The following is a 27,629-nucleotide window of genomic DNA, read 5'->3' as shown; positions in this document are numbered from 1 at the left end:
AAAGGGGAAAAAGTCGTGCAGCCCAGCAGATAGGATCATGTGTGATCGTGGAGGCCAGAAGAGGACACTGGCTTTTCTGAAACGATAGCTACCCATCTGATTGTGAGCTACCATGTGGGGATCGAACCCAGGTCTTCTGGGAGAGCAGCCAATGTTCGTGACACTGAGCCATTTCTCCAGCCCCTTAGGTTATTTTTATCATTTTAAAGCATGTGTAGGTGTGCACACGCATGTCAGTGCAGGTGCTCTTCCAGGGGCACGGGATCCTCTGGAGCAGGAGTTGCAGGAGGTTGAGAGGCTAACATGGGCACTGGGAACCAAAGTTATGTCCTCTGGAAGAGCAACGAGTGCTTTTGACTCCTGAGCCATCTATCCAGGTCCTGAAATCTAGAATTTTGATTGCCTCTTTTCTGGTATAATTCTGTAATATGGGACAATTAAATCCACCCATCAGAAAGTTCAAATATGAGAGCATAGTACTCTAATAAATTAGGAATAATGATGTATGTTCTGACTGTTTAGGGGACGAGGAGCCACGGGCCTTCACGTGAATATGTAGATGTAAGGTGGTGTTACATATGTATGTGTGTACTCATCTTTTACATGGGGGGCTGGGGATCAGAACTTGGGTCCTCCTGCTTATGCGGCAAGCCCTTCACCCACGGAGCCTTCTCCCCAGTCCCAAGGGGGAGGTGTTAACAGTTGTTTGTGAATTTCAGATCTTTTTCTCCCAGGAGCTGATCCTTTTGTAATGGGAATACTCTTTACAGGCAGAATGCTTATAATTAAGCTTGATGCACTTGACAACATGTGTGAGCGACAAGCGCGGTCACTCAGCGTTGTTTTAGACTCACCGTAGAGTAGATGGAGGATGTGCTGGAAACCAAGGACAGGGAGGATCCATGAACTGTTGGGAGTAAATAAACAGGGGTCAAAGGCTAAGCTCGCTGCTGTGAAGGAGAGCGGGGAGGAGGCAAGCAGCAATTCAGGACGCCATTGGCTCAGCCTGGCTGCCATTGTCATCTTGGCTCAAGACTTCCTGGATTGGGCACAGGGCAACTCCGAATATGAAATAATCCATTAAGGAAGTCATTTTTTTTAAATAGTACCACATTTTCCTTAACTAGCAAAATAACGTATGATTCTGGGGTCATGTAACCAAACGTTCACACCACCGAAGGTTCAAATGCAGGGCAATGTGATTGTGGAGATTCTAACTTCGCTCTTCAGGGCCAGCTTGTGCCTGCTTGGGACCGCGCCCGCTCTTGTCCCGCACACTCTTCCGTGTTGACTGTGTGACAAAGCTGTCGTATTTCATACCCTGCTAGATGCTCAGAGATAAGTGTTTTGAATGTAAGAGTCTTTGGTCACAATAAACTCAGACAGCTTTGCGGCCGAGTGTTTGCAACGTTTCAGCTCAAGTGTGGAGCTGTACGTATTTGTACAATGTCTGCAAGAGATGAGCAAGGGTGTTCTCCTTCTTTCTGTGTAGCCAGAGGCTCTGACTCAGAGCCCTTCTCATGGACTCTTAGCATCCCCTCCCATCTCCAGCTAGAGCTTTTCTATTATCTGCTCTCACTTTGAAGCACATTCTTTTCCAGGCCTGGGTACCCAAGCTGCTTCTCTTTCAGGGGACCTGACTCTTATTTTCTCAGCTACCTCTTGGTGACTTGTCTGGAAGACAGAACTAACCTTGTGTTGACATGGCAGGGGTCTTAAGTAGACACAACTTTTCTGACCAGAGATGGAAGGCTTTATGTCCCTACAACCCACCAGAATACTCATGATCGAGGAAGGTGGGGCAGGGGCCATCTCTCTATCCGCTGCTAAGTTTACCTGCCGGCCCAGCAGCACGCTCAGCCTCGCATCTAGTAGAAGCTGTCAGTCAGCAAGATATTGAGTAGACAGTTCTGTCTGGCGCTTGGGAACCTGCCCATGGCATCTCTACTAAACCTTCCTGGACCTCCCTTTGTGGGTTCTTCTCACACACGTCTATCCCACACTTCTTTCCCAGGCGAGCTCTGGATGGTGCTTGCCTGCCTCTGAGGCTCTGCCAGGGCAGTACTTTGTCCAGGGTGCGTCAAGATCTGACCTGCTCGAGTCCAGCACAGTCCTGAGCTCCTTCTCTCTCTCTAGACGTACCTACCTATGCCTCTGAGGCTGGGGCCCCACCAGAATTCACATCTACCCTCCCAGGTCATGCCAGGTTCTAGAGCTACTCCCTGTTTTTCTACCAAGTGTGACTAACCTGACTCACACCCCATAAAAGACAGTTTAAGGTGTTAATAGCCAATAATGGCTTTCTGTGCTAACATGTCCACCGGTTCAGAAGTCCCAAGGCACTTAAGCATGACACAGACTGCAGTGGACGGAGTAGCTGAGAGGCCTGTTGGTGAAAGAGACAAGGGAGCCACCTCCAGCCGCACTTACAGGGCTGGCTCAGAGGCCTAAGCAGGGCAGCATACAGACTCTGGCTGCTGCTTTGACTCTAACTTTCCCATCTCAGACCTATCAGATTCCCGGTAGTCAGGACCAGCTTAGGGACCCAGGCAAAGGAGGCACATCTGGCAGGCTTCAGGTGGAGGTTATTACTTTCTCTGTAACTAATGCCTCTCACTTGGAAATCAGCAATAGCAAAGTTAGGATACACAGAGACAGCCTCCTGGACTATTCGAGCCCACACAAACCTGAATATGGTTTGCCTGAACCGCTGTGGCTGGCCAGCCTTTAAAAGGAGAATCAGAGCCTGGAGAGATGGGAATGGATCCTCCTGGACCATGAGGAGTTCAGTTCCAAAACCTCTAGAGCATGAAGGTGCTTCTTATTATACCTCCAGGATTCTACAACTGGACTGACAGACACCATCTAAGTCTGAAATCAAATAACATGACTTGCTTAAGGCTACACAGCAGTTCAGGTGCTGCTGACCGGAAGTCTGGACACAACTCCACTCTCCAGTAACCAGATCTGCTAGGTTTTTGTTCTTTGCTTTAAAAATCCTTTGGGTGAGCTGGCCAGATAGCTTAGTAGGTAAGGATGTTTGCTACCAAGCTTGACTGAGTTCTCTCCCCATGACCCATACGATGGAAGGAGAGAACCAGTTCCTAAAAGTTGTCCTCTGACCTCCACGTGTATAGCATAGCACACACAACAGACAAATGTAATTTTAAAGTTAAATCTTAAGAAGAGGGCTGGAGAGATGGCTCAGTGGTTAAGAGCTCTGACTGCTCTTCCAGAGGACCTCTTCCAGAGGTCCTGTGTTCAAATCCCAGCAACCACATGGTGGCTCACAACCATCTGTAATGGGATCTGATGCCCTCTTCTGGTGTGTCTGAAGACAGCTGCAGCATACTTATATATAATACATAAATCTTTAAAAAAAATCTTAAGAAGAACTTTTGGTGTGTTTTAAAATGCTTTTCTAATCCTTTAGGTAATGTTCCTAGAGGTGTTAAGATCCAGGACTGTGAGGCACCATATGTGGGTGCTAAGAATTGATCTCCAATCTGTCTACAATGGTGGTACATGCTTTTAACTGCTCTTAACCCCTGGGCCATCTCTCCGGTCCCAACACCCATTTAAAGACATCTCCAGCAGCTCTTAACTGTTCCTGTATCAAAGGTGGCTTTGAGATTACATCAAGTCTATGGTAATGAATTTTTCTGAAATAATCAAAAGGCTGCGCCCAAGACATGCTGCGCCTGCTCTACCTGGTTACAACTCCCATCGCCTTCAGTGTGGAAAGCACTCATTAAACAGCACCATCTCACAAACACCTGTGCTAATTTTCCCTCAGCACCAATCCTGCCTCACAGCAAGGAATAAACATTTCCAGGAGGTTTTACCTGGTCAGGTATGAGGTCTGACTTCCCCCTAATTTCTCCCGCAACACTGGTAACTTGTAAATTCAAAATGAAAAGAAAAAATGTATATGCAAAGGAATTAAAAACCTCTAGTTATACAATCCCTATTCCCCGTCTCCCGTACAACAGCCTTACAAGGAATAAACCCAATCTGATCGGCAAAGTTCCCAAAGATGAAGAGGCCACATCTTCATGGTGCCGTGTAACAACCTCCTCTCCCACAGTTCTAACCGTGCCTTGACAATTCAGCTCGGAGTTAGCATGAATCATGTGATTACCAAAGTTGAGGTGATGCTTGTAGCTAGGCCAGGCCTATTTTTCATCTGATGGGTCTGCAAATCAGGCTGCCTGATTCCAGAAGGACTGCCTAAGAGCTAGCGGAGGGTGAGTCTGCTATGGTTCCTGGCCTTTGTGGGACTGTGTATACTTGTCAGAACAAGTTTCAGTACCATTTCATGACTCCCTCAGGTGTACACATGACAGATGACAAGGAGAGCACAGGACAGACTCCACATGGGAGTTGTCCTCAGAGACGGAGGGAGACACATTGCAGCTATTCTTGACCAATCATGGGCTAGAGAGAGCTTACGACAAACTTCCTCCTCCCTCGCCGTAGGGCAGGTATGTGCCACACTGTGCTGCTCAAAGCCATTGCAATGCCATTTTCCAGCCCTTAAATCTAACAAAGTGCCCTCAGTCACCCAGGCTCCTCTCCTCCTTAGTCCTCCAGGCCAGCAGTTTCCATAAAAGGGTACAAGTTTGCTCTCTCTGCTCAGGGTTGCTGGGGACATAAATCCGGGGAAGAGCCCCAAGTCACCATGATTAGCCAAGATGTGCCTGCTCTGTCCCAAAAGTCCTTTAAGCTTTTCTTAGAATGAAAACCAAGAAGCGGAAGTACGTCTCTTGTATTCCCTTCCTTATTCTTTGGGATTTCCTATTGCGAGCACGCTGAGCCTATCTCCCACCTTTTTTACAGGGACTGGGAGCTGAGGATGTCATCTATGACTCAGTCCTACGCTCTGTCCTGATATTAGCAAAATGGTTCCAACAGAGACAAAGCCCCACTGGGCTCCACCAGCTCACGAATCCTCATCCTGAGCTTGGACATTGTGCCTACAGTCTACAACACACGACAGCTAACAGTTAGCAAAGAGCTAACATTTACATGTATTACCTCTGGATTCTTACAGCTCCGTGAGCCCAATGTTATTACTTTCATTTTTACAGTGAAAAGGGGAGACAAAAAGGTGAAGCATCTGGCCTAAGCCCTGGCACCCAAGGTGGGGTTGGGGAGCTGGGGTTCGTCCTTGGTCAGCCCACCTCCCCTTCCTTCATTACTTGTTGCTCGGCCCGCCTCCGGCCTCCCACAGGCCCAGCATTTGGAGAATGGGGCTCCTCTGAGGCAACGTCTCGGGTGAAGGAGTGGAGGGCAAGAGAAACGAAGTAAGTTATGAAGATAGCTGACAAAGCCACCCGTAGAACTTTCCTTCCATAATTCTGATTAAAGGGAGCAAAGCTGTAAATGTCCGTGGTTGGCAGCCCAAGAAGGAAAAGGGTGAAAACTGAGAATCCCTATCTTTAGATGAGCTGGGAAATACTGGATGGGAACAGTGCTGCCTGCTCCCAAAGCTGCAGGGCACAGGGAGATGAACCCAGTGTGGTCTCTGCCAACAGAGTGAGCCAGCAGTTGGGCTTGAAGATAGATATGCGTGCCAAGGAGTTATGGCCCAAGGCCAGGAGAGGAGCCTTGGGTAGAGCTCAGTCAATGCTGAGGGTCCGAAATAGCTGCAGAGTTCCTCCTCCCTCAGCATCCTGAAAGGTTACCTAAGGGTCAGATCCTCCTAGTGAGAGCCCCTCATCCCTACTCCAGAGGCAAGGAAAGAGTTGTAGTGGCCAGAGGAGGGGACCCCATCAATAGTGCCAGGCCAGGAGACCTAGTAGATGGCAAATTCCTTCATCCCTTACCTTCCTCAAACCCATCCCGGAAGGAGCCCGATCGACTCATCGTTCGGCTCTTCTCGTCCAGAGACATGGAGCTGTTGCGGAAGCGGCTGTCGGTGTAGGGGTCATACTGGCCATCCGCGTTGGACAGGCTGTGGGTCCTCAGCATCGTCGGGTTGGACAAGCTCATCTGGGTGACGGCGGTGGGACTCGCTGGAACCAGAGGAGCAGAATGAGATGCTGGATATCCATACCCACCACCCCCCGTTTGAATCCCAGACGGGTATCAGGGAGAGGCCGCTTATCACCGGCAGCGTGTGTGCCTGCCAACTGCACTCCCCTGTCTATTTCTAAGAGGTAGTCGCATCAGCGTTCGAGTTACAAGCTTAGAGCTAAAAATATGGGAGGGAAGGCGGGTCAGTTCCAAAGCAAGGCTCAGGGCCTCACGTTCCAACTTGGCACGTTCAGGCAGGCCAGTGTCACCTTCCAGGCATGAGCTAATTACTCCCCGGGTTCATCTGAAACAATTCTCTATAAAAGCCAAAAGCCCAAAATAGTCCGAATAGGCTTTTGATCAGATAGGAGGCATCTGAGCATGACAAGAGCCTCTTGCTGCAAAGAGTTATGGCTGGGAAAGAACACTACAGACACAGGTCTCACAGCTCAGATGGGAATCACCTCCCAAGAGCATGCAAACAGGCACACTTCCCTGAGCTAAGCTGAGCTTTCTCATCAAAAGCCCTGCCCGTGTCAGCCAAGCACGCCATATCGGGAGGTACACATTTAATAAAGAGCAAAATTACACGACCATGATGACAAGATGCGGGCATCCCTTAGACTGGATGGGAAGTCTAGAACGTTCAGAAAAGCCTGTTCTGAACGGTGAGAGCAAAAAGGTTTTCCCTCCACTGACCAGTCCTCAAATACCTACCTGCACTCCGTTACCTCAGGCTCTGCTGACAGAAGAAACACCGAACTCTTTCCTGTAACTAGAAACGGAACCTCTCCCACTGTTTGCTGATTTGCTCCAAGGCTTTAGACTGTTCTCACATAACCTTCATCTGTCCGAGCTGCACCTATGTGTCTGTCTCTAACAGGGAATCCCTCAGCATTCCAGCAGGGACTACCACAAACCCTTCTCCCCTCAGTGTGTCAGTCAAGGTTAGTGGCAGCCATTTCCAAGAACGTGTTCACCAAAACTTATTTCCGGCTTGATAAAGGAATGAGGGGTAGGCTGGGAAAAGGTCTTTCTTCACAGGTCTGAGAAACAGAATGTACCCTGAAGTAGTGCTTACAATCTTACCATGCACAGGAAAAAAAGACTACGTGGGTGTGTCTAACACTCAGATTTTATGACAGGAGGCTGTTATCTACAGAGTACAAATGAATTACAAAAATCTCCCCCACACAAATCTCGTAATGTTTTAGGGTTGGCCTTTATCTGTGGACATCCTAAGTCACATGTGGCCCAAGGGGCTGACTCAACTAAAGTACCCAGGACTTTGTGATTTCCTCTGTTTCCTTCATTGTGCGGCTAGGGGCTGAGCAAATGTTGAGAAGGATATGGCCACACGTCTCTTTCAAAGCACAAGATAACCTGTCCTGCAGAGTGGATCGGTGCGGCTCAGGACAAATGGCGACTCACCAAGCTGAGAGAAGTTGAATCTTGTTCCAGAAGGAGAAGTGACACTAGAGCCAGAGGAAAAGGGGGAGTTGGTAGCAGTCTCCTGCAGGCCTCCCGCTGAGTGGGACCGGAACCATTCTTTGGTGTCTTCCTGCGTGCGAAGCTGGGAGGTGGGTGTATACCTGGAGACAGAAACCAGGCTGGAATGAACAGCCCTTGTGAACATGCATTCCCCACAGCCGAAGAGGAGTGTGTACAAAGAAAGCTATATTTAAGATGGGGGGGAGAAAACTCAGATCACTACACGCCCTGAAACTTATGAAGTTTCTCAAAACTTTTTTTTTCCCTACTTGGCTGCATCTGGGGAAAATTATAATTCCTTTCAGCTTGCAGGGAACACCTAAAAGGGAGAAAGACAGGGAATGCTCAAAAGAGCCATCCCTGGGTGTGACTGGAACATGCTGGTTCATGACAGGGTCGCCTCAAAGCCCCCTCCTTGACAGGAAGAAGCAGTAAGAGGGGTTGTTGTTAGAGCTCTGAGGAAGTTTTAATGAGCTAACTGCTGGCATCTGCACGCTGCAGAACCAGTGAACGGTCATGAATCACTGTGTGTTAGTGGGTGGCATTTGGAGAGACCTGGGGTGCTGGTGTTTACAGTAGCTCCTGCAGTTTTTGTGATTGGGGGGGGTCTTGCATAGTCCAGGCTGATCTTGAACTTGCTATGATGACCTTCAACTTCTGATCCTCCCATGTCGGTATTAGAGGCAGGATTAACCATGTATACTTTATAAAATACGGGAGGTTGTGGGTTGAACGCAGGGTTTTCTGCATGTTCCAGGAGCACTTTACCAACTGAGCCGCATCCCTAGCCCCTTTAACTGCTACAATGTAGCGCCAACAGGTTTCATGAAAAGAACCACACACTGGTGTGTTGAATGTGGGGAATTCTTCAGAAGTCATGTGGTCCACCCCCTTTGGCATTCCCAAACTGGAAGATTTGCGGAGCATCTCTGATAGAGGAAGTACCTTTACAGCCATCATCTCACCAAGGCTTCAACTCAGACAGTAACACACCACAATGAATCCTGCTAAACTACGCTCTGGGAAAGTGGGGACCACAGAGCTGAGATTTTAACCCATGCCTGTCTGACTCCAAACTCCACATTCTTTCTACTCTTCCCACCGGCAGCACCTAGAACTTCTGTAGTGCTCCCACTGCCAGGGGCTGATCAGCTACCCAATATGTATATGCTTCAGAAGCAGGCTAGAGAGAAAACCAGTATGAATGAGAAGATGGCTTTCACTCTCGTTGATGATTATACATCCTTAAAAGGCATATCAGGTGTCTGGAAATAGTTGTCACATAACCCCGTTCTGAGTGTTTAAACGATCAATTTTAAATATCCAGGGCTACATAGCTTTAATAGATCTCCTACAGACATATACACAGCCTTTCAAAATGTAACTACTTAAAAGTTGGCTTTCTCTTTGAGTAACAGTGGGTTATGAATAGATCTTGGTTGGTGGAGTGCTTGCTGAGGGCACGGGGAGCCCTGGGATCAATGTGCACTGTTGGTGCAAGCCTGCAATCCCAGCACTTTGAGAAGTGGAACCTGGAGGATCAAAAGTTCAAAGGTTGGGGTTGAGGATTTAGCTCAGTGGTAGAACGCCTGCCTAGCAAGTACAAGGCCCTGGGTTCGGTCCTCAGCTCCATTAAAAAAAAAAAAAAGTTCAAAGGTCATCTGCTACATGAGACTCAGTCTCAAAAACAGTGGATGATGGTGACATTAATCATTCGCATATCCAGCTGACACAAACGATGAAAGGCCCCAGTGCAGAACTCTGCTGAGAGGCGTAAGGGAGCGCCTTCTTGCGTTGATACCCACCTCACGTTAACAACATTCGAAATGCTCTGGGCCTTGAGAGCCAAGGGTTATTAACTAGACGCGCACACAAGACAGCAACACGACATTTCACTTCATGAGAAAAAGACTTAATGCTTAATGCAGGGTAAAGCCGGGGCTACAGACAGCAAGGTTTTGAGAAGGCAGAACTGACAGAGGTCCACAGGGGCCGTGAGCAAACTCAAGCACCTCAGGCTGGAGACGTGATGACATGATTTGAGCAACAGTAACTTAGAGCATCCTGTTTCATCAAGATGGGCACCAACAAGCAGCATAGGCCCAACTTACTACAGAATTGAAGACATTCTTCCTTGGGCTTTTTCTTTTTTTCGTTCCACCAATCATATGCACTTCTGGATGGGTGGCGATAGCTGACCCATTTGTTGATTAGGATATTAAGACAACTCTTCAGTGATGTTTTAAAGCCACAAAGTTATTTTTAAAGTGATTATTGCATTAATTATTATTATTATTATTATTATTATTATTATTATTATTATTATTATTATTTGATGCTTCGGATTGAACCCATAACCTTATATATTGCAGGCAAATGCTCTACCATGGAGCTGTATCTCCAGTCTAGACACAGCTAGAGTTTTTAAATGGAGACACTAACAAAGCAGCATGCTCTAAGTCATGTCCCCCTTCGGAAGTGGCTGTGTGCACAGACAGTCATGAAGGGCTCAGCACCCCTCGGGCTGGCCCGCCAGGAGCAGTCGCCGCTCCTAGCTCAGGAAGGCTGGTGGTGAGATGGCTCTGTCACATGAAGCTTCACAAAGCACAGACCCTGCTCAAGCAAGTAAGCCACAAATGGAGAGATGAGAATGAGAGGGCCTGTCATCCAAAAATCCAGCTGCCTTGGCCAAAGCAGGGACCCCAGCCGAGCCCAGCCCAGCAGCGATGAGAGAATGACACAGCCAAGCTCCACAGCCACAGCAGATGGCATGGGTACAAGGAGGGGACAGATACCTGAGTCCTTTCTTAGGCAAAGTGTTCCTATCAAGGTGCGGGTCACTGTAGGAAAGTTAAAACAAAATCAAGAACTTCAGAGAAGCACAGAGGACTTGGGAGCAGGAGGACAAGAAGGCTGTGGAGGGGCACGAGGACCCCCCCAAAGGGAAAGGCTCCCACCACCAGCCAGGCATGCAGCACGTCCACGCAGCATACAAAAGAAACCTGGTCCTGTCTGCATCCGCGCCAGTGCATACTTTACCCCACATCACAAGGTGACCTGAGTCGTGAACCCCAACTGTTCTTCCTTTTCCACAGGTTCAAAGCCAAGGCAGGGGCTATATCATCTAGGAGCATGGTCTATGCTGCCCCGTGTCCCACCTGTGTACCTCCTCAGCTCCTCTCCCAAACCCTGCTGCCTCTGGCAAAGGTTTCAAGGAGGGGCAGAGACTCATCGGAGGGTTTCGAGAGGCAGCAGTCTGCATATTTGAAATTCATGAGTGATGAAGTAAATTCCAGGCCCCTCTCAATGTCTCCTTGTTCCTGCCTAGCAAGGGTGTAGCCAGGAGCTGAGCCCTGGGCAGGAGCCTGGGCATGTTGGAACTTGCTGGCTGATAGAGTCAAGGCATTTGAATGTCTAAAGTGCAAGGGATTTAAAGGCTTGGTTTTTAAGTCTGACAGAAACAAAGTTTGTGCTGTGAATGGGGGGTGAAGGGGGTTTCCATTAATTTTTCTCCCCCTAAGCATGAGACAACATCTGCTTGTTATGTTTGGCCAAGTCACCACTCCTCCAGAAACTCAGGGTCAACTTGCATCTCTGAGGCCCACCCACGGCTGGGGGTGCAGACCCAGGCTTCTCAAGTTGTAAAAACCCCAACCCTCCAGGCACGCTGTAGCATTATCGTTGCAGAATATAGACACACACAACACGATGCTCGGAACAACACGGTGAGCCAGACTGCAGCAAAAGCGTTGAAGGGAGAAGAGCCAGCTGGGCCGGGAGGGGTGGGGTGCAGGGAAGAGACCGAGGTGAGGACCAGGCTGCACGGTGGGTGGCAGACAGTATCTGGAAGGGTAGGGAGGAAAAAGCAAGACTGGAGGCAGGAACATGCCACGGACACCAAGGGGGGGTGGATTGGGGGATGCCAGTGAGAGCTCCTGCAGCCCTGGGTGAACCGTGATGTTTGGGATGGCCACGCACTTGCTACCTTCCCCGGGCTTTAGCAGACAGTGGAGCAAGTCCTCACTGGCATGCCTGGCTATCAGCGTATACCAGAGCCACAGACACAAGCAGGAGCCTCGGGGCCAACAGCCTTGCACAGAACGACCGGCTTGACAACAAAACAGACAGGCAGAAGAGCCCAGAGGCTCAGGAGGCCTACAGTGTCATTACCTGTCCTGTTTCCTGGGCAGAGTACTTCTGCAGAACTTAGGGCTAGCAGCAGGGGAAGAGAGAGGGCTAGAGGTCCAGGCAAGTCGAAAACAAGAGAAGGAACATTAGATGGGAGGAAAAGGAACTGTTACACACAACGATCAGAACACTTTACTCACTCCCAGCGCTGTCCCCAGTTTTGTTCCCCGTGTCTAGTCCAGAAACCAGACACACACCAAGACTGTAGCAGAATCAAAGCTCTTTGGACTCTAATAGGCTCTCATCTCTTATCACTGTGACTGGCAGGGTCACATGACACTGACTGTTCCCAGGTCACCTGTCCTGCTTGCTCAGTGACATGGGAAGAAGAAAGAAGTAGCTGAAGTTGGCAAGCCCTCAGCCATGGAACGGCTTCCGATGCTGAATGTCATTTCAGACAGTAGCATGAATGGGCCCCGTCTAGTGGCTGCAAGCACTAAGATAAAGAGACAGCGGAGAGCAGTCCAGATGAACGCTCTCCTAAACTGACTTCCGCTGGCAAGGAACACTTATTAGAAAGACCAAAACCAAGCTGGGCATGGCGGTGCACACCTTCAGTGAGCACCTGGGTGAGCATCGAGGTTTGGGATGGCCCACTTGCCACCTTCCCCTGGGCTTTAGCAGACAGTGGAACACATCCTCGCTGGCATGCCTGGCTATCAGTACTTGGGAGGCAGAACAGGCAGATCTCTGAGTTCAAGGCCAGCCTGGTCAAAAGGAAGAGTTCCGAGACAGAAAAATAAGGGAAGAAAAGAAAGAAGGAAGGAAGGGGAAGGGAAGGGAAGGGAAGGGAAGGGAAGGGAAGGGAAGGGAAGGGAAGAAAGGAAGGAAGGGAAGGGAAGAAGGGGAGGGGAGGGAAGGGGAGGGAAGGGAAGGGAAGGAAGGAAGGAAGGAAGGGAAGGGAAGGGAAGGGAGGGGAGGGAAGAAAGGAAGGAAGGGAAGGGAAGAAGGGGAGGGAAGGGAAGGGAAGGGAAGGGAAGGGAAGGGAAGGAATAGATTAAAACCTCCAGGCAAAGTCGAAGTAGTTTTTAGATCCCTAACCTCCTGTCTATCTAAGGAAGGTGCAGCACCAACCTTTCTGACAGTGTGGTCTTCACACTGCTGGTGCGGACAAAAGGCATCAAGGAGTCTTCCTTAGTGGAGGCGACTGGACCAGGGGAGGAGTTGTGACTCAAGCCCCCTCCGCTGCCGAGGGATATGTCAATAGACTCACAGCTGGTATGCAGGCTGCTAACAGACTGGAAGCCCAAGCCATCCTTGCTCACTGCCGACGAGCTGGTACCCCAGGTGAGGCTGTTAGAAGGGCCTGAGTGGGCTGAGCTGGGGCTGGACGCTAGAGGAGACTGGTTGAGGTCCACGTTCTTACTGTAGAGAGGACTGCTGCTCCCACTGCTCAGGACACCACTGCCTGATGGGGACTCTAGGTTACCTTGCTGGGTCATAGTGGCATGAGGGTTGGAGATGACCACTGCGCTTTTCATGGTTTCTGCTGTGGCGATGGGGACTTGCTTGGTAGGCTTCCCACCAAAGAGTCTGCGAAGAGACAAAGGGTTGTGTGGAACAAATACCTGGGACCAAGGTGTGCAGAACTACTGAGGCAGAGGAGGCCGTGAGACCCTTGAAAAGGGCAGTGGTCTCTCCTGCAGACTCACTAAGGTCTCTAGAGGAAGGCTTGTGGTTAAGTGGGGCTGGATGCTGGTGCTTCCTAGGGACCTCTTTCTAACTCTAGGCAGGAGCTGGAACCCAGATCTAATCCCAGGTGACAAGAAGGGTTTTCCATAGGCTTTGCCACACTCCTCCACGGTCTTGCTTCTCTCTTATTTCTCTAGCCCCTGCCCAGGAGTCTTCTAGAAAGAAGAGAGTTTCTTCTTTCTGTGATAGCATGTATGAAGCCTTGGGACTTAGTTTCTTTGGTCTCTCAGTACAGTACAAAGGATCAAGACCATGAGCCTACACTGGTGGGAACCCAGGAGAAATATGGACACAGGTGTATGAGCAACAGAAAGGCAGGGTGCCAGAGAACATGTGTGAGCTAACACTACACACAGAAACATGCTGGGTCTGCAAGACATCAGACCAGGCACACCGGTACATATCTCGTCTCTGAAACAGACACACAGAAGTGCCATGCCAGGCCATCTTCTGCTCACTCCTACACATGTGACATCTGTACAGGGAAGGCATAGGGCCCTTTGCTTTCATGGGCAGAGAGTTCTCTGGTGAAACCAGCTCCAAGCCAGAGGGTGAATACGAGGGCTTAATCCCATGCTCAAAATGAGGTGAAGGGAACAAGTCGCCCTGAAAACTGACAAGACTGTACATGTGGTGACAGGCAGATGGCCTTTCACCTTGCTGCCTGGAGTAATTGGAGTCTGACTTTGAAAGAGTCCTTCAAATCAGTGTCTGTGAACCACGAGGGAGATGTATAACCCTCACTACAACATCTAACCGTAGAATCGGGGAGTGCTTTTTCCTGCTCTGAAATCTGGGCATTAGGAGGCCCGCACACTCTCGGCAGCTGTGCCTCCCTATTAATGGGCAACTCATTTGATGGCCAGGCTCTTTTCATCGCCAGCCAAGATGGGAACCCTCTTCGCCTCGCTTCCCAGCCCACATACAAATCCATGGGCTCTGCTGTCTGGATGTTGGAATCGCTTGAAGGGAGTTACCCATCTCACTCCACTGAGGCTTCTTGCCACACAATAAATGTACATTCAGACTAGCAGGGGATTTAAGGAAAGAGTGTGTGAGGAGCCCATGTGTTGTTAAAGATTCCTGTACACTAGCTCGAGGGTCTAGCAAATGCCATTGTAGCCTCCAGAGGAAATCGGAAGACCACATTTCATTCTTATACTTGAGGTAAATAGCAGAGGAAAACTTCATTTACATGGTAGTGTGGGTGATAAAACAGCCAAGAACAGCCCAATAGAACCTTCCCCCTTAAAAAAACGTTACTGGAACCCTAATAATCAAGTCTAGACAGGGCACAGCACACAGATTCTTTCTACCTTGTGTGGAACTCTTCTTCTGGAGTCTTCAGTCATCCCTGCTCATCCTCACATATGAGTCCTGGGCCCCATTTCTATTTCCACAAACCTCATCCTGGGGTTTGTCATGACCCAGAATGCAATGTAGAGCTATACAACTGCCATTGAAAAACGGGCCAGTGGGGGCTGGAGAGATGGCTCAGAGGGCAAGAGCACTGGCTGCTCTTCCAGGGGTCCTGAGTTCAATTCCCAGCAACCACATGGTGGCTCACAACCATCTGTACTATGGTCTGATACCCTCTTCTGGCAAGAAAGTGTACATGCTAGATCACTCACATACATTAATAAACAAACAAACAAAATGTTCAAAACTGAGCCAGTGGCTGAGGTTGATGGCTCATGCCTTTAACCCCAGAACATGGGAAGCAGAGGCACATAGACCTCTGTGAGTTTGAGGCCAGCCTATTCTGCATAGTGAGTTCCGAGACAGCTATGGAGAGAGCTCCTGTCTCCAAAAAAAAAAAAAAAAAAAAAAAAAAAAAAAAAAAAAAAAAAAAAAAAAAAAGGAAGAAAGGAAGAAAGAAGAAAAGAAAACCAAAAGGAAAAGGTCCAGTGAGTGAGTTGAAAGGAAATGTTAAAGGTTACCTTTTCCACATTGAGAAATTTCAACCATGTGGAGAGATATGGGGAAGACATCCTTTTCGAAGGTGCTAGGAAGTCAATTTTTATTTAGAGATTATTCTGCTTCTAGGGGTTTAAATAAAAGAAAGAGAAACAGCAGAGCTAAAGAGATGCCTCACTGTATAAAGCCCTTCCCACCAAGCATGAGGACCAGTTTCCTGATGCCCAGAACTTGTGTGAAGGATGAACAGGACCGTGGTATCCACCTGCGATCCCAGACCAGGAGGGCAGGGGCAGAGGATCTCAGGAGCAACTCAGGGGCAGGCTGGTTAGACTAGCCCAGCTCTGGGTTTAGGGAGAGACTCTGCCTCAGTAATTAAAGCAGACAGCAATCAAAGAAGGCACGGACTTCAATTTCAGGCCTCCGTGTGCATGTGCACACATGCATGTGTCTATCTTTATACACGTGAACACACATACACACATATGCCACACATGCTTACATATACAACAAGCTAACACTTCAAACATTGCTCATGTGTCCTAAAATAACGGAATGGTATAAAGAACACAGTGTAACTCTGTCCCCTGAGCTTAAAGTCAGGGTATAAAAGTAGGCCAGGGCCTCACCCACCCTTACTGTCTCTAACTCTCACTGAAGACCTTCCCTCCATAGCTCAGCACAGCCACAAAGATGAACTTTAATAGGAACACTGAGGAAAGTACCACGAGCTCCAATGAACAGTGAGGAAACTGCGGCAGGATTCAGAAAAGCAACTTGAGAGCTCGTTAAAATAAAGTCAGGGTTTAAACCCAAGAAGCGGATTTTCCATCCCGGCATGGGGAAAAAATATGCATGGACTGCAGACCTGCCAGCAGGAGCTGGCCTTGAACTCCCTTACAAGGAGTTGAAGCGCCACGCCACTGGATGCTTTATTCCACTTACTCTGGCCCTCCTCGGCCCCGTGTGTCTCTACCTGCTTACCTGCGGAGTGTGGGAGAAGCCACATCTGTGTACTTGGTCCCTGGCTGCAGAGTGGCCTGAGTTGAGTTGGACACTGGTTGGGTGGCTGGGTTCACCTTCACAGAGTTGCAGGAAGCCACACTCTCGTTGTCTGAAGAGATGCCTTTCTCCTTGTCCGTCTGGTTGACAAGCCCCGGTAGGGAGCTGCCCAGGGATGTTTTGGAGGGCTCCCTCAGCTTGGGCACGGGCAGGCCTGCTGACTTGCTGCTCATGTTAGAGTCGATGCTGCTGGTGCTACACCTATTCCCTGCTCCGTTCCGGCTGTTGGACTTGCTGGGCCTAGGCAGGCTCCGGTACTGTAAGTTCGTCCGGGAGCTGAGGGACAGATACCCATCGTCCTGGTTTGGGGCTCCATCCATGCTTGTCTTCCGACCCGTGGACCGACCGACGAGGGCGGACGACTTGGGGATTTTACCCAGTGTGGCAGACCTGCTGGTGACAGTGGCCCCACTGGCTGTGATCATGGCCAGCCCAGCAGCAGAGCCACTCTGTTTCTTGAACCCAAAGCTGTTGGCATTGGCTGTGGGCGTCCTAGAGCTGCTGGGGAGGGTCTTTTTGGATTCATCCCCACTGCTGCGGCCAGCATCTGACGGGGAGCGCTTGACCTGGGAAGCTTTAGGCGAAAGCCTTCCCTTCTCAGACACCTTGGCATCGTCTGTTTTTCCTAAGAGAGAAACCAGTATGGTCAGACCAAAAACCTGACGCTGCCGGCTAGTGTGTTTATGGTGCGTACCCCTCTAAAGACCTTGGTCACCCTGCTTCCTGAAGGGGAATAGTGTGAGTGAAGTCAGGAGAGAGCTTTGCACAGTGATAAATCTCATCTGCTACAGTTGCTCAGGATCTTTTAGGATGCGTTGCTGACTTTGCTCTTTTCCAAGCAGTCTAAGATGATCCAGAGCAGAGCAAAGCCAGGAAGCTGTTGGTACATCCATATACACAAATGACACTGGCATACATTGTCCTCTTCCCCCATGTCCATGATATGAACCTTGACATTTCCAGGGACATGCAACATACCAATATAACCTTGAGGAGCTTGGACTAGTGTGTTAACTTGATGGTGAGAGGTGAAACTGAGCACGGACCAGATGATAGGCTGTGAAAACGCCTCATGTGGGAGCACCATACATACCCCTCCTCGGAAATGGCCAGGGAAGCAAACCTTTAAGGAAGCTGTCCTGGGGGCTAGAAGAGCCAGCTCCATCAGTAAAGCACTTGCCTTACAGGCACGAGGGGCTGAGTTAGAGAGCCCAGAAGCAACCTTTTTTTAAAAAGGCAGTTGTGGTGTTGTGTATTTATTATCCCAGTGGTGAGGACGCAGAGACAGGAAGATAGCCACCTCGATCACCAGCCAGCCTAGCCTACTTGGTCATCTCCAGGCTAGTAAGAGACTCTGACCAAAACAAATGCAAAAACAAAGAGTAGAACTGGGTATAGTGTTGCACACCTTTAATCCCAGCGCTTGGGAAGGAGAGGCAAGAGGGTATTTGTAAGTTCAAGGTCAGCCTCATCTACAGAGTTGAGTTCTAGGATAGCCAGAATTACATGATGGGACCTTGTTTCAAAAATAGATAGATAGATAGATAGATAGATAGATAGATAGATAGATAGATAGATAGATAGATGTGGGTGGGTGGATGGATGAGTAGTATTTAATAGGATAGATAGGACAGATAGATAAGATAGATGATAGATATACTATAGACAGACAGATGGACTGGTAGATTGGGCAGATATAGATGACAGACGTGTAGATGGTAGATATACAAATAGACAGATGATAGCCAAAAAGGTAGTGGGTGCAGATGATAGTATTGAGGAACATATCTGAGATTATCCTCTAATGTCCTTATGCATGTCCACATGGTAGGTACTGGCATACTCACATTATTTGTGTGCATGTACATCTCATACACATCACACTCACACACGCACGCGTACACAGACACATGCATATAGCCAAGCACAACACCATAAAAACGATTGTGGGCAAAACAGCCACCTGAAGAAGTCACTTGTAACGTAAAGCCCCCACTAAAGTCATCATGGTGTTGGCCTCTCACTCACCAGTCCCTGAGGTCTTCAGGGTGCCTGTCTGAGCTGATGGCTTGGTCCTTGGCATGGTGATGCCCACCTCTGCTGTCATGCCTCTCCGCCATGAGCCTGTCTGTGAGAGGACTGGATTCTTCTTGCCAGACACACTTTTGTCCGACTCATCGGACATGTCTGAAGGGTTCCGCCTCCACTTGGAGCCCGGCTCCATCTTCACACCACTGTCGGAACCTCCATCTGATCTCTTGATGTCGTCACCAGACCACAGGGAATTCCTCTCCACCTGTGAGTGCTTCTCAGCGTCAGTCTGTGGACAAGACACATGCTCAACTAGAGCTCGCCCATGCAGGCCAAGCCAACTCAGGGACTACTTAAGGCCTTTCGAAACCTCAGACATCTGCTTACTTTGTGAGAAAGTCACAGGGACCTCTACCTTTTTTTTTTTCCTTTAAGGAAAGACTAATGGAGGAGGAAGAGCAGGCCAAGGCCCCCAGGAGGAAAGCAAGCAGAGGGAGAGGTGATAAGAAAGGGGCCATCAACTCTGCCACTTGCAGACAGCCACTTCCAGTCCTAACTCTCAATCCCCTGCACCACCAGCTTGCCCCCTTCCCTTTGTTCCCAATCTTCCTGTCATTCCACTAGCAGGGGGAGCCTTGCATCTAGCTCTGCAGAGAGAGCGAACAAGCGTGCGAACTCTGCCGATTTGTGAAACGTTCAACCGGCAGTAGCAACAGTGCTCACTCCTGCCCAGCTTTGTCTCGGAGCTTTTGCTCCCCACCAAGCAGCAGTCCTCAGACAAGTTAAGATAATTAGACAACTCTCTTTGGGAGAGCCTGACCTGCCGGCCATGAAGCCCTGGGAAGAGATAGGAGTGTGCTGTTAATGAACTGCAGGGCTGAGGGACACAAAGGGAGTGGAATGCTGTGGGGCCTCTGGGCCTTGAGGCTGGGGGAGGGGACTGGAAGGGAAAAGCTTTGTATGAACCAGAAAGGGAAAGTCGGCGATGCTTTCGGGCTGGGCACTTTAAGAAACCAGCTGCCTAGAGGGGGCTGTGTGGGCAAGGTGGGAAATAAGTGTGGACTGGGCAAGACCTGGTCTGAGGCCATGCTACACAGCGGGACAAATGCCTTCCTAAAGAGGGCTGAACGGAGAAAAGCTCAGTATAGACAGGAAGGCCCTGCTCAACCTCCATCTATTACAGCCTCCTGTAGGTGCTTACACTTGCTTGGTCCTTCCTAAAACACACATCGAGCTGCAGCTACGTAGAAAGGACCAGAGATGGGACGTGAGGAAAGAACAACTAAAACACGCTCAGCCATGCAAGGGGCAGAGGGAGGTCTCCTATCTGTGTGCAGAACAGATAGGCACTAAGGTTTGGGAACAAAGGTATGCACAGCTACTACACACTGCAGGCTATGACACAGGCGCTGGTCAAAGCCAGTCAGGAGACATGCACAAACTCAATGATCTCAGCCTGGTTTCCTTCTTCTAGATCCTTCTGGCGTGCACTGAACAAAAATGAACTCGATGCCCACGGCTTGCCAGGCATCATGTAGGGTCTTAGAACCTGTGAGGTTAGTCCCCGTCCTTTGTGGAATTGACAGTCACTGAAAGACGCAACGATGGGATACAAAGACGCAAATAAACGACTGTGAGATGTGACGGACATCGTAAGGAAAGGGGGCGTGGCCTTGGAGAGAGACTGACATTGACCCAGTTTAGATTACAGTGGTGACATGGGAATTGGTGGCCAGACAGAAACTTCTAGAAGGAGCCTAAAGAATGAGACACATTTAACGTGAGGAGCATCTAGAGCGGTCCACGCCGGCGAGCAGAAACTGCACTGTAAAGGCCTTAGGCAGGAAGAAGAGACTTTGGAAGCATCCATCCATTTCTCAGGTACCATGATGAGCCAGGGGAGCTGCCTGTACAGGGTTCAAAGACAACTCAAAGCCTCAGCCTCATGGAGCCTACATGTGAGCACATCCCAACACATATGACTATGTTCTAAGCCGTTCTGAGGCTGTAGCACCTCTTACGGACGTGTTTGTCCTTCCACATTACACTGTAACACAACTAATAACAGTGGCACTAACACCTAAAGCTTACTGTGTACTACAGCCCTCCAGGTACAAGCTAACATGCTTTGTTGTGGTAAATATGTGCACCAGGGGCCTGAGAAATTGTTGGACACATAAAGGTATTAATGGCTCGAGTTCAACTCTTGGAACCCATGTAAAGGTGGGGACAATGGCTCCACAAAGCTATTCTCCGACATCTACACATTTGCCATGGTCTGCACACACAGAGAGAATAAAATAACACTTTCCTTTTCTTTCTTTCTCTTTTTCTTTCTTTCTTTCTTTTTGGAGGCAGTAGCCCCGGTTGGCCTCTCCATGAAGACCAGGCTGGCCTCAGACTCAGAGAGATCCACCTATCTCTACCTCCCGAAGTGATCATCATGTCTGCTCTCTCTCTCTCTCTCTCTCTCTCTCTCTCTCTCTCTCTCTCTCTCTCTCTCTCTGTATGTGTGTGTTAGAAAATATATACATCAGGCTGGGGACATAGCCTCAGCCTAGCATGCATGTTGCCTGCATTCCCCATCACTTATGCTACAGAAACCCAAGACGGTAGCACGTGCCTGTAAATCTCAGGGTTCTGGACACGGAGACAGGTGGATCAGAAGTTCTAAGTCATCATTGATTAGGGAATTTGAGGCCAGCCTGGGCTGCATGAGACCCTGGGGATTGGGATGGAAGAGAGAGAGAGAGAGAGAGAGAGAGACAGACAGACAGACAGACAGACAGACATAGACTAAGACAAGAGACATAGACCAGGACAGATGGAGAGATGGGGACAGACAGAGATGGGGAGAAAGAGAATATAATTCAATTTATTCCTCAGCAAAAACTCACAGAATACTGATGCCTGAGTAGAAAGGAAACTTGACCAAACTCATACAGTGAGGAAGGCATTGTGGGTATTCTACTAGTCCAGTTGCCAGCTAATAATTTAACCATTATAGTATAGTGTAATTCTTGACTATAAGCTCGAAGAGATATAACCTTCTACATGCCTCAGGTCACCTACTAAAGATACCTACACCTAGCAAATTCTAATTCTATGGACATTCTGGCTGTTTCAAGCTCAGGCATAGAGTAAGCAGGCTTAGCCTGGTCCTAGTGCCAGACCCCCTAGGACAGGCTCCATCAATAACAGGGAGTGCACATGTCCCCAGACTGGGACCATGGTTTGGCCTTTTCTTCTCTGGTAGAATAGTCTTCCAACTATCTATCACACCTGATAACTTGGTGCGGGGTGAGAGCTCTCCCAACCGTCTTCTGCAGAGCTTGGTATTTGCCAGGGACATCTTGACAGGCTTGCACTCACACGTCCTTAGCAAATCCTCCTGGAGCCATGTGTGACCACTGGTGGTATCTCTTGGAAGTTAAAATGGGCGGAATCTGTTTTTCTGTTCCCGGAGCTTGCAATAGGAAGGCCAGCAGGTCAGCACACTGGTGGTCCTACCTTCCATTGGGGCTTTTCTTACCAGCAACAGGTCATCAACAGGCAAGTTGTGGGGAGAGGTCAGATAAGCCAGAATGGACCTTGGAGTAAAGGGCAGTGTTCCCAGAAAGGGAAGTCTGGCCCAAAAGTAAGGACACAGGCTTTGGAGCCCAATGAGCTTAAATTCCAGCACTGGCTGCTGTCATCCACTGCTGTGTGAGATCTTGGGTTCCCTCCCATCTCTAAGGCTGTTACAATGGCTGTCAGACAGGTGGGAATTGAATAGACCATTGACTGGAGAATGGATGGTGAACTTCTAAGAGCTTAGTGTGTAGAAATGTCATAAACAGCAGCTCTTCTCACCAAACTCCCCAGCTCTAAGCACCCCAGCACCCTGCTGTGTCTTTAGCATTTACCCCACCTGTGTCTTGCAGAAGTTGAACAGGGTTTTAGCTGCTTAAGCCTCTAGACACTGAATCCCTCGGCAGGTCTAGATGCTGTGGGGGGCTTTAAGCTGCAGCCCATAAAAATGTAAAGAATTACAGCAGCATCACTTGCAACTTGTATCCCCAGACACTAGGACCCTCAAACACTTTCAACTCATCCCCTGAGACTGCACTGTGATTCACACTGAACACATCTTCCATGAAAGCACAGGTTTAAGGAGAAGTAACTGGCAGTCAGAAGCGGTGGCTCCCAGGAAGGCTGGTATATAGCAGCCTGCCTCTTTCCAGTTAAGCTGAGCCTGCCATCCTGATAGTCTGATGGCCAGAGGATGCTAGGACACACAAGACAGCAATCCTGGCTACGTGCATCATAACTCTGTTACCTTTAGAGGTAGACAAACAAACAAACAAACTGACAGTTGTATTTTTTTATCATCACACCCCCTGTGAATTTTGTTTAAAAAACAAAGCAAAACAACCACAAAAACCTCAGGCATTAAAATGAAAGATGATCTGGGCATAGGCAGCTGACCACCCCCAGCACCTGGACTAGTGCCTTCTACCAAGGGTGGAAGACGGAGTGGCCATGGACTGAACGCACAGATGAATGAATGCACGGCGGGCGTATGTGCGCTTGTTAGAACTCTGCCCCAGCACAGCGCCTGGGGAACAAGATGCTGCAGAACGGAGGGCAGACTGTTCTGAAACTACAAGCAAAATACATGACAGCGTGCCACCCTCCCGATTACCACCGCAGATGCAAGAGGGAGACGGAGAAAAGGGCAGTTAAGGTGCAGAGAGAGATAAGAGGGATCTCTGAGCAGCCCAGCAGCTCAAGACTCTGGGAGAAGCCTGTCCCGAATTGGCCCGCTGGTGACATACCCCTAAGGTGCAGGACTAGTGGTCATTATTTTGTGGATGAGAGGCTGAAGGCTCTAGGAATCTGACTGATCACCCCAGGATATCACGTGGCGAGAAACTCAACCCCAGAACGCCTGACTTCAATGTCACCCTCCTCTCTGATGCCATGGTTGGACTCACCAGCTCTCCTAGAAGTCATGCAGAGGGGCTCAGGTCTCACTCAGAGGTCTTTGTCTCTTACACTGAGCCATGAGAGCGGGGAATCAGGGTACCCATAAAACAGGCCATGAAAACCTTGTGGGGCACCTTCAACGTTTCTCATGTCTCAGAGGAGACAGAGTCCCCTGAAGGAAGGTTTACTCCCCCAGTGATCGCACCTCCTCTGCCTTCTCCTCTTTCCATCAGTACACCAGGTTTCTCCTTGCGCTTCCCGGAAAAAGAAATTCCCTTCTCCTCAGATGTGAGGAGGCCAGACGGGCAGTGTTTCCTGTGGGAACGCCAAGCCCTCTCTTGCCTTGTGTGTCCTGCCCGATGGGCTGTGTAGCCCACTCACTCGCCCAGGGTAAAGCATCGTGTGACAAGACCCCCGACGCACGCACCAAGGAGTGGGAGGGTGCGGGCACATCTTTCAGGCTCCATTCACTCAAAGAGGGGTAATGGCCCTTAGCATTCCTGCCAGCCTGTGGGGGAGGAGGCGCAAGGCTGCCAGAATGTGGAATCTAATATTTTGAGATGCTCCCTGGACAGGAACAAAGAGAATGTCACAAAAAGTCCATTTAAAAACATCGTGACAATAGGCATCTTGGTATCCTCTGCTGCAGCCAGCATTTCTGCTACCCAGACCTACTGCTGCTCTTACTGTGATATTTCCAACTTGGGTAGGCCTGGAAGAGACCAAATCGGCCCAACGAACAGTGACCCCTTTGTATCCCTCAAAATGACTTCTGATCTCAACTGCGGTATCTGCTTGGTAGTAGCCTTCACACCTCACCCTGTGACATCTGTGAGAAGAGAACAAGGTGCTGCTCAAAAGGGAAGGCCTTTGCCTGCGCCGAGCTCAAATGCGCGTCGCAGGATTTTATTTGGCATCAGTAAGGTCTGCAGACAAACTTCAGCCTGTGAGAAGGAAGCAGATGGGAGGGTTTTCCGACTCGGTGTCCCAGCTCCCCCTGCTCTCCTTCAGACACTGACTATCCAATATGTAGCAGGGACCTAGGCTGGGTTAAGTGCTCCTAACTTGTACCTAAACACCAACGTGAGATCGTTCTCAGCGAGTATGGCTTCGAGTGTGTTTTTAAATCACAATTATTTATTTAGGTGTTAGGTGCATGCGAGGAATGTGCGTGTGTAATTCTGAGGTAAGGTTTCATACATTGCATCGCCGAGGCTGTCCTGAAACTCATTATGGAGCCAAGGTTGCCGTTGCTGAACCCCCTACCTCCATCTCCCAGGTTCTGAGATTCCATACACAGGTCACCACCACGCACTGTTGATGCGGTGCCGGGAATCCAACGCAGGGTTCTTTTTTTTTTTTTCCGGAGCTGGGGACCGAACCCAGGGCCTTGCGCTTCCTAGGTAAGCGCTCTACCACTGAGCTAAATCCCCAGCCCCCAATGCAGGGTTTTGTATGGGGCAGGAAAGCAGTCTACCAACTGATGTACGTCCCACAGGTGCAATATTGTTTTTTAAAAAGTTTATTTTGTGTGTGTGTGTGTGTGTGTGTGTGTGTGTGTGCATGTGCGTATAAGTATATAAGTGCTCTTCTATATATATCTAGAAGAGGGTGTGGAGTTCCCTGCAGTTAAGACTTAAAGGTAGTATGAGCCACCCAACATGGGTGCTGGGACTTGAACACGGGACCTCTGCAAGAGTCACACATGCTCTTAGCCACTGAGCCATCTCTCAGCCTCATAGGTGCCATATTCTTATGATAATAAAGTACAGAATCTTAAGTGCATAGCTTGAAAAATCCTAGAAAATCAGCATACTCACCCAACTACTACCAGGATCCGGACACAAAGTGCACAACCCAAAATCTTAGTGCCCACCTTTTTGTTGTCTGGGTAACACAACAACAACAACAACAACAACAACAATAACAACACAACATCCACTCTCATGTGTATACACATACACATACCTACTGCAATTTTTGGCTAAAATGAGAGTGCAAGCTATAACAGGCAATCCCAAAAGCAATTCCTTAAACATGTGGCCAGGTAGTCCGCAGCTACATTTCTGTAGAATAGAATTAACCCCCACACTGCCAACACAGCTTCTCTTTAGTCCTACCCTCAAAGAAGAGACACCTTTGAAGCAGAGGCTTCCAACGTGGCCCCTACCTATACAGAGTAAAAAGCAACACAGAGGGAAGAGGCTATGGGAGAATGGGAGGGCAGGCCTGCTAGTTAGGGGGGTGGTAATCCCCAGGGCTTCTCAGCAGTTCACCTGAAACATCAGGCCCCACTAGAGAGAGGGACCAAATGGCTCACCCATGCCAGAACTGCCACAGCTGACCTTGTGCTGGCAGCGAGCCACGAGGATGCTGCAATAAAACGGGCTTACAGAGTCGAGTCCAGGCTCTAAGGAATACAGTGAGGGCCAATAAAGTGGAGTCTATAAGAACTGAACTGTTTGAAATGCAAAATCCTGGAGTTAACGCAGCTGGCTTGTGCCTACTGTCACACACTGCTCATGGGTCACCTGGGCAAAGGGACTTGGCTCCTGCAAAGGAATAGCGTCTGACCCCCAGGAGCTAAGGTATGTGCTTTCATGTGCAGAATACAATTTGGAAAGATTAAAGCTAGCTGTGGAGGTGCAAATATGAGCGCTCAATTCTTCTGAGGCAGAGGCAAGAGGATTCTAGGCCAACCTGGATCACATCAAAACTTTCTCAAAAACTAAAACCCTAATCTCCCTCATCTCCCCCCCAAAAAAACAAAAATACGAAGGGACCAAGGATGTGGCTCAATGGGTAGACAGGTCTACTAGCATGAGGAAAGTCCTAGGTTTAGGTCCCTAGTGTTGCTTAAAGCAAGGTGTGAGTCACACTGGTTACCCCAGCACTCAGAATGAAGCATTAGGATAAAAGAACAGGAGAACCTGTCTTAAAAAAACAAGGCAGAAAGCTATTTCTAGTAAGAGTAACTAGTACAACACTACAGTAGCAAGGGATGTGAGCCACAGCTGGCGCAGCTAGCACAGCTGCCACAGCTGGCACAGCTGCCACAGCTGGCACAGCTAGCACAGCTGCCACAGCTGACAGTTCTCAGCCTTAACTTTCATTCTACTCCCTAGAGAGACACCTGTGCTCAGAGGCAGCAATGGCTCATGGGGCAGAGAGGAGATACACTTTGTTGGGTCCACGCTGGGGGAACCAACCACCCTTTGCTAATTATCTTCAGTTTTAAAAAGATGTGTGTGTACATATACTTGTGTCCACACGCTAAGGGAACTGGCATGTGTGAACAAGCGTGAGCACACACGAGTAGGCCAGAGGACACCCTTGAGCACCCATTCCTCAAGTGCTGCCTGCCATTTTGTTGGTGTCAGGGTCTCTCATAACCCTGGTGCTTGCTGTGTAGGCTACGCTGGCTGGGCAGTGAGCCCTCTCCCTCTGTAGCAACTGAGAATACTAATGCTCACTGCCACACACACAATCTTTATTTTTTTCTTTTAAATCTTGTTTCTGGGTATTAAACAAGTTCTCGGGGTTGTGTTTTATAAACTGAATTCTCTTTCTGACTCCTGCTTGTTTATTTAAAAACAAGCCAGAATTGAGGTCCAGGGAGAGAATATGGTCTCCCCACACCAAACCACTGAGAGTGCAAGTTCCTTTGCCCAGCTGTACTGCCTACTACTTCTTTCCCTGCAGTGAGGATACACAGACTGGTTGTTAGGGGTTGGACCTCTCTTCATCGGCATGGGAATTCTAACCACAGCAAGGCCAAACTGGAGCTAGGCTGGAGGAGCCTGGGAAAGTCTCTCTTGTTCCTTACCTGCACATCCAGGTTTCTCCGGGAGGAGGCAGGCGTGTTGGCATAGGAGCTGATGGATGAGCTGGTGTTGATGTCATCCGTGCTGAGGTTGTCTATGGTGTCGCTGATGCCGCTGCTGACGGAGCTGCTGTCATCCCAGCTGCCAAGACAGAAACATCCTGAGTGACGGCCTCTCAAGACTCCAACGCAGCCTGACAGCTCAGGCAGATACACAGGTCTAGGAAAAAGCCTCACTTGTGACCTAATGTCTTCCGGACGGCTTCAGCTGGGATGGGACTCAGCTATGAGGGCCACCTGAGTGGAGGAGCTGGTCCCACTTCTCCAGAATGGGTGGATTCAGGAGGAGAGGCTACAGGCCTTCCTTGGTCTTGTCCTTTCCCTCTTCCTCTGCTAAAGGTAATCACTCCTCCCCTCGGACACTGACAGGGCAAGATTG

The 27,629-nt window shown here is 49.2% G+C and overlaps 1 protein-coding gene across 19 annotated transcripts in view; it reads right to left on the bottom strand.

Annotated features, from left to right (window-relative positions):
* The window catches only part of Nav2 (neuron navigator 2), a 658,579-nt gene that overhangs the window by 42,993 nt on the left and 587,957 nt on the right, over nucleotides 1-27,629 (bottom strand). For 15 of the 19 annotated variants that reach the window (XR_010060052.1, XM_063278060.1, XM_063278151.1 and 12 more), the window contains 9 exons: nucleotides 27,194-27,332; nucleotides 18,397-18,688; nucleotides 16,291-16,993; nucleotides 12,772-13,230; nucleotides 11,680-11,745; nucleotides 10,305-10,349; nucleotides 7,450-7,610; nucleotides 5,829-6,017; nucleotides 855-907 (listed from right to left, as the gene is read on the bottom strand). Coding sequence is in view for 18 of the 19 variants with exons in the window: in XM_063278060.1 (XP_063134130.1) it covers nucleotides 855-907; nucleotides 5,829-6,017; nucleotides 7,450-7,610; nucleotides 10,305-10,349; nucleotides 11,680-11,745; nucleotides 12,772-13,230; nucleotides 16,291-16,993; nucleotides 18,397-18,688; nucleotides 27,194-27,332 (2,107 nt within the window). In the remaining variant the exon portion in view is untranslated. Of the gene's footprint in view, nucleotides 1-854; nucleotides 908-5,828; nucleotides 6,018-7,449; nucleotides 7,611-10,304; nucleotides 10,350-10,548; nucleotides 11,653-11,679; nucleotides 11,746-12,771; nucleotides 13,231-16,290; nucleotides 16,994-18,396; nucleotides 18,689-27,193; nucleotides 27,333-27,629 lie in introns of those variants that run through there. The other 4 variants (XM_063278000.1, XM_063278035.1, XM_063278204.1 and 1 more) reach the window with 4 other exon arrangements.

The sequence above is a fragment of the Rattus norvegicus genome, chromosome 1, assembly GCF_036323735.1.
Source record: "Rattus norvegicus strain BN/NHsdMcwi chromosome 1, GRCr8, whole genome shotgun sequence".
In the NCBI taxonomy this organism is placed as follows: domain Eukaryota; kingdom Metazoa; phylum Chordata; class Mammalia; order Rodentia; family Muridae; genus Rattus; species Rattus norvegicus.
The sequence above is the reverse complement of the archived record's forward strand: the minus strand, read 5'-3'. Positions and strand labels throughout refer to the sequence as shown.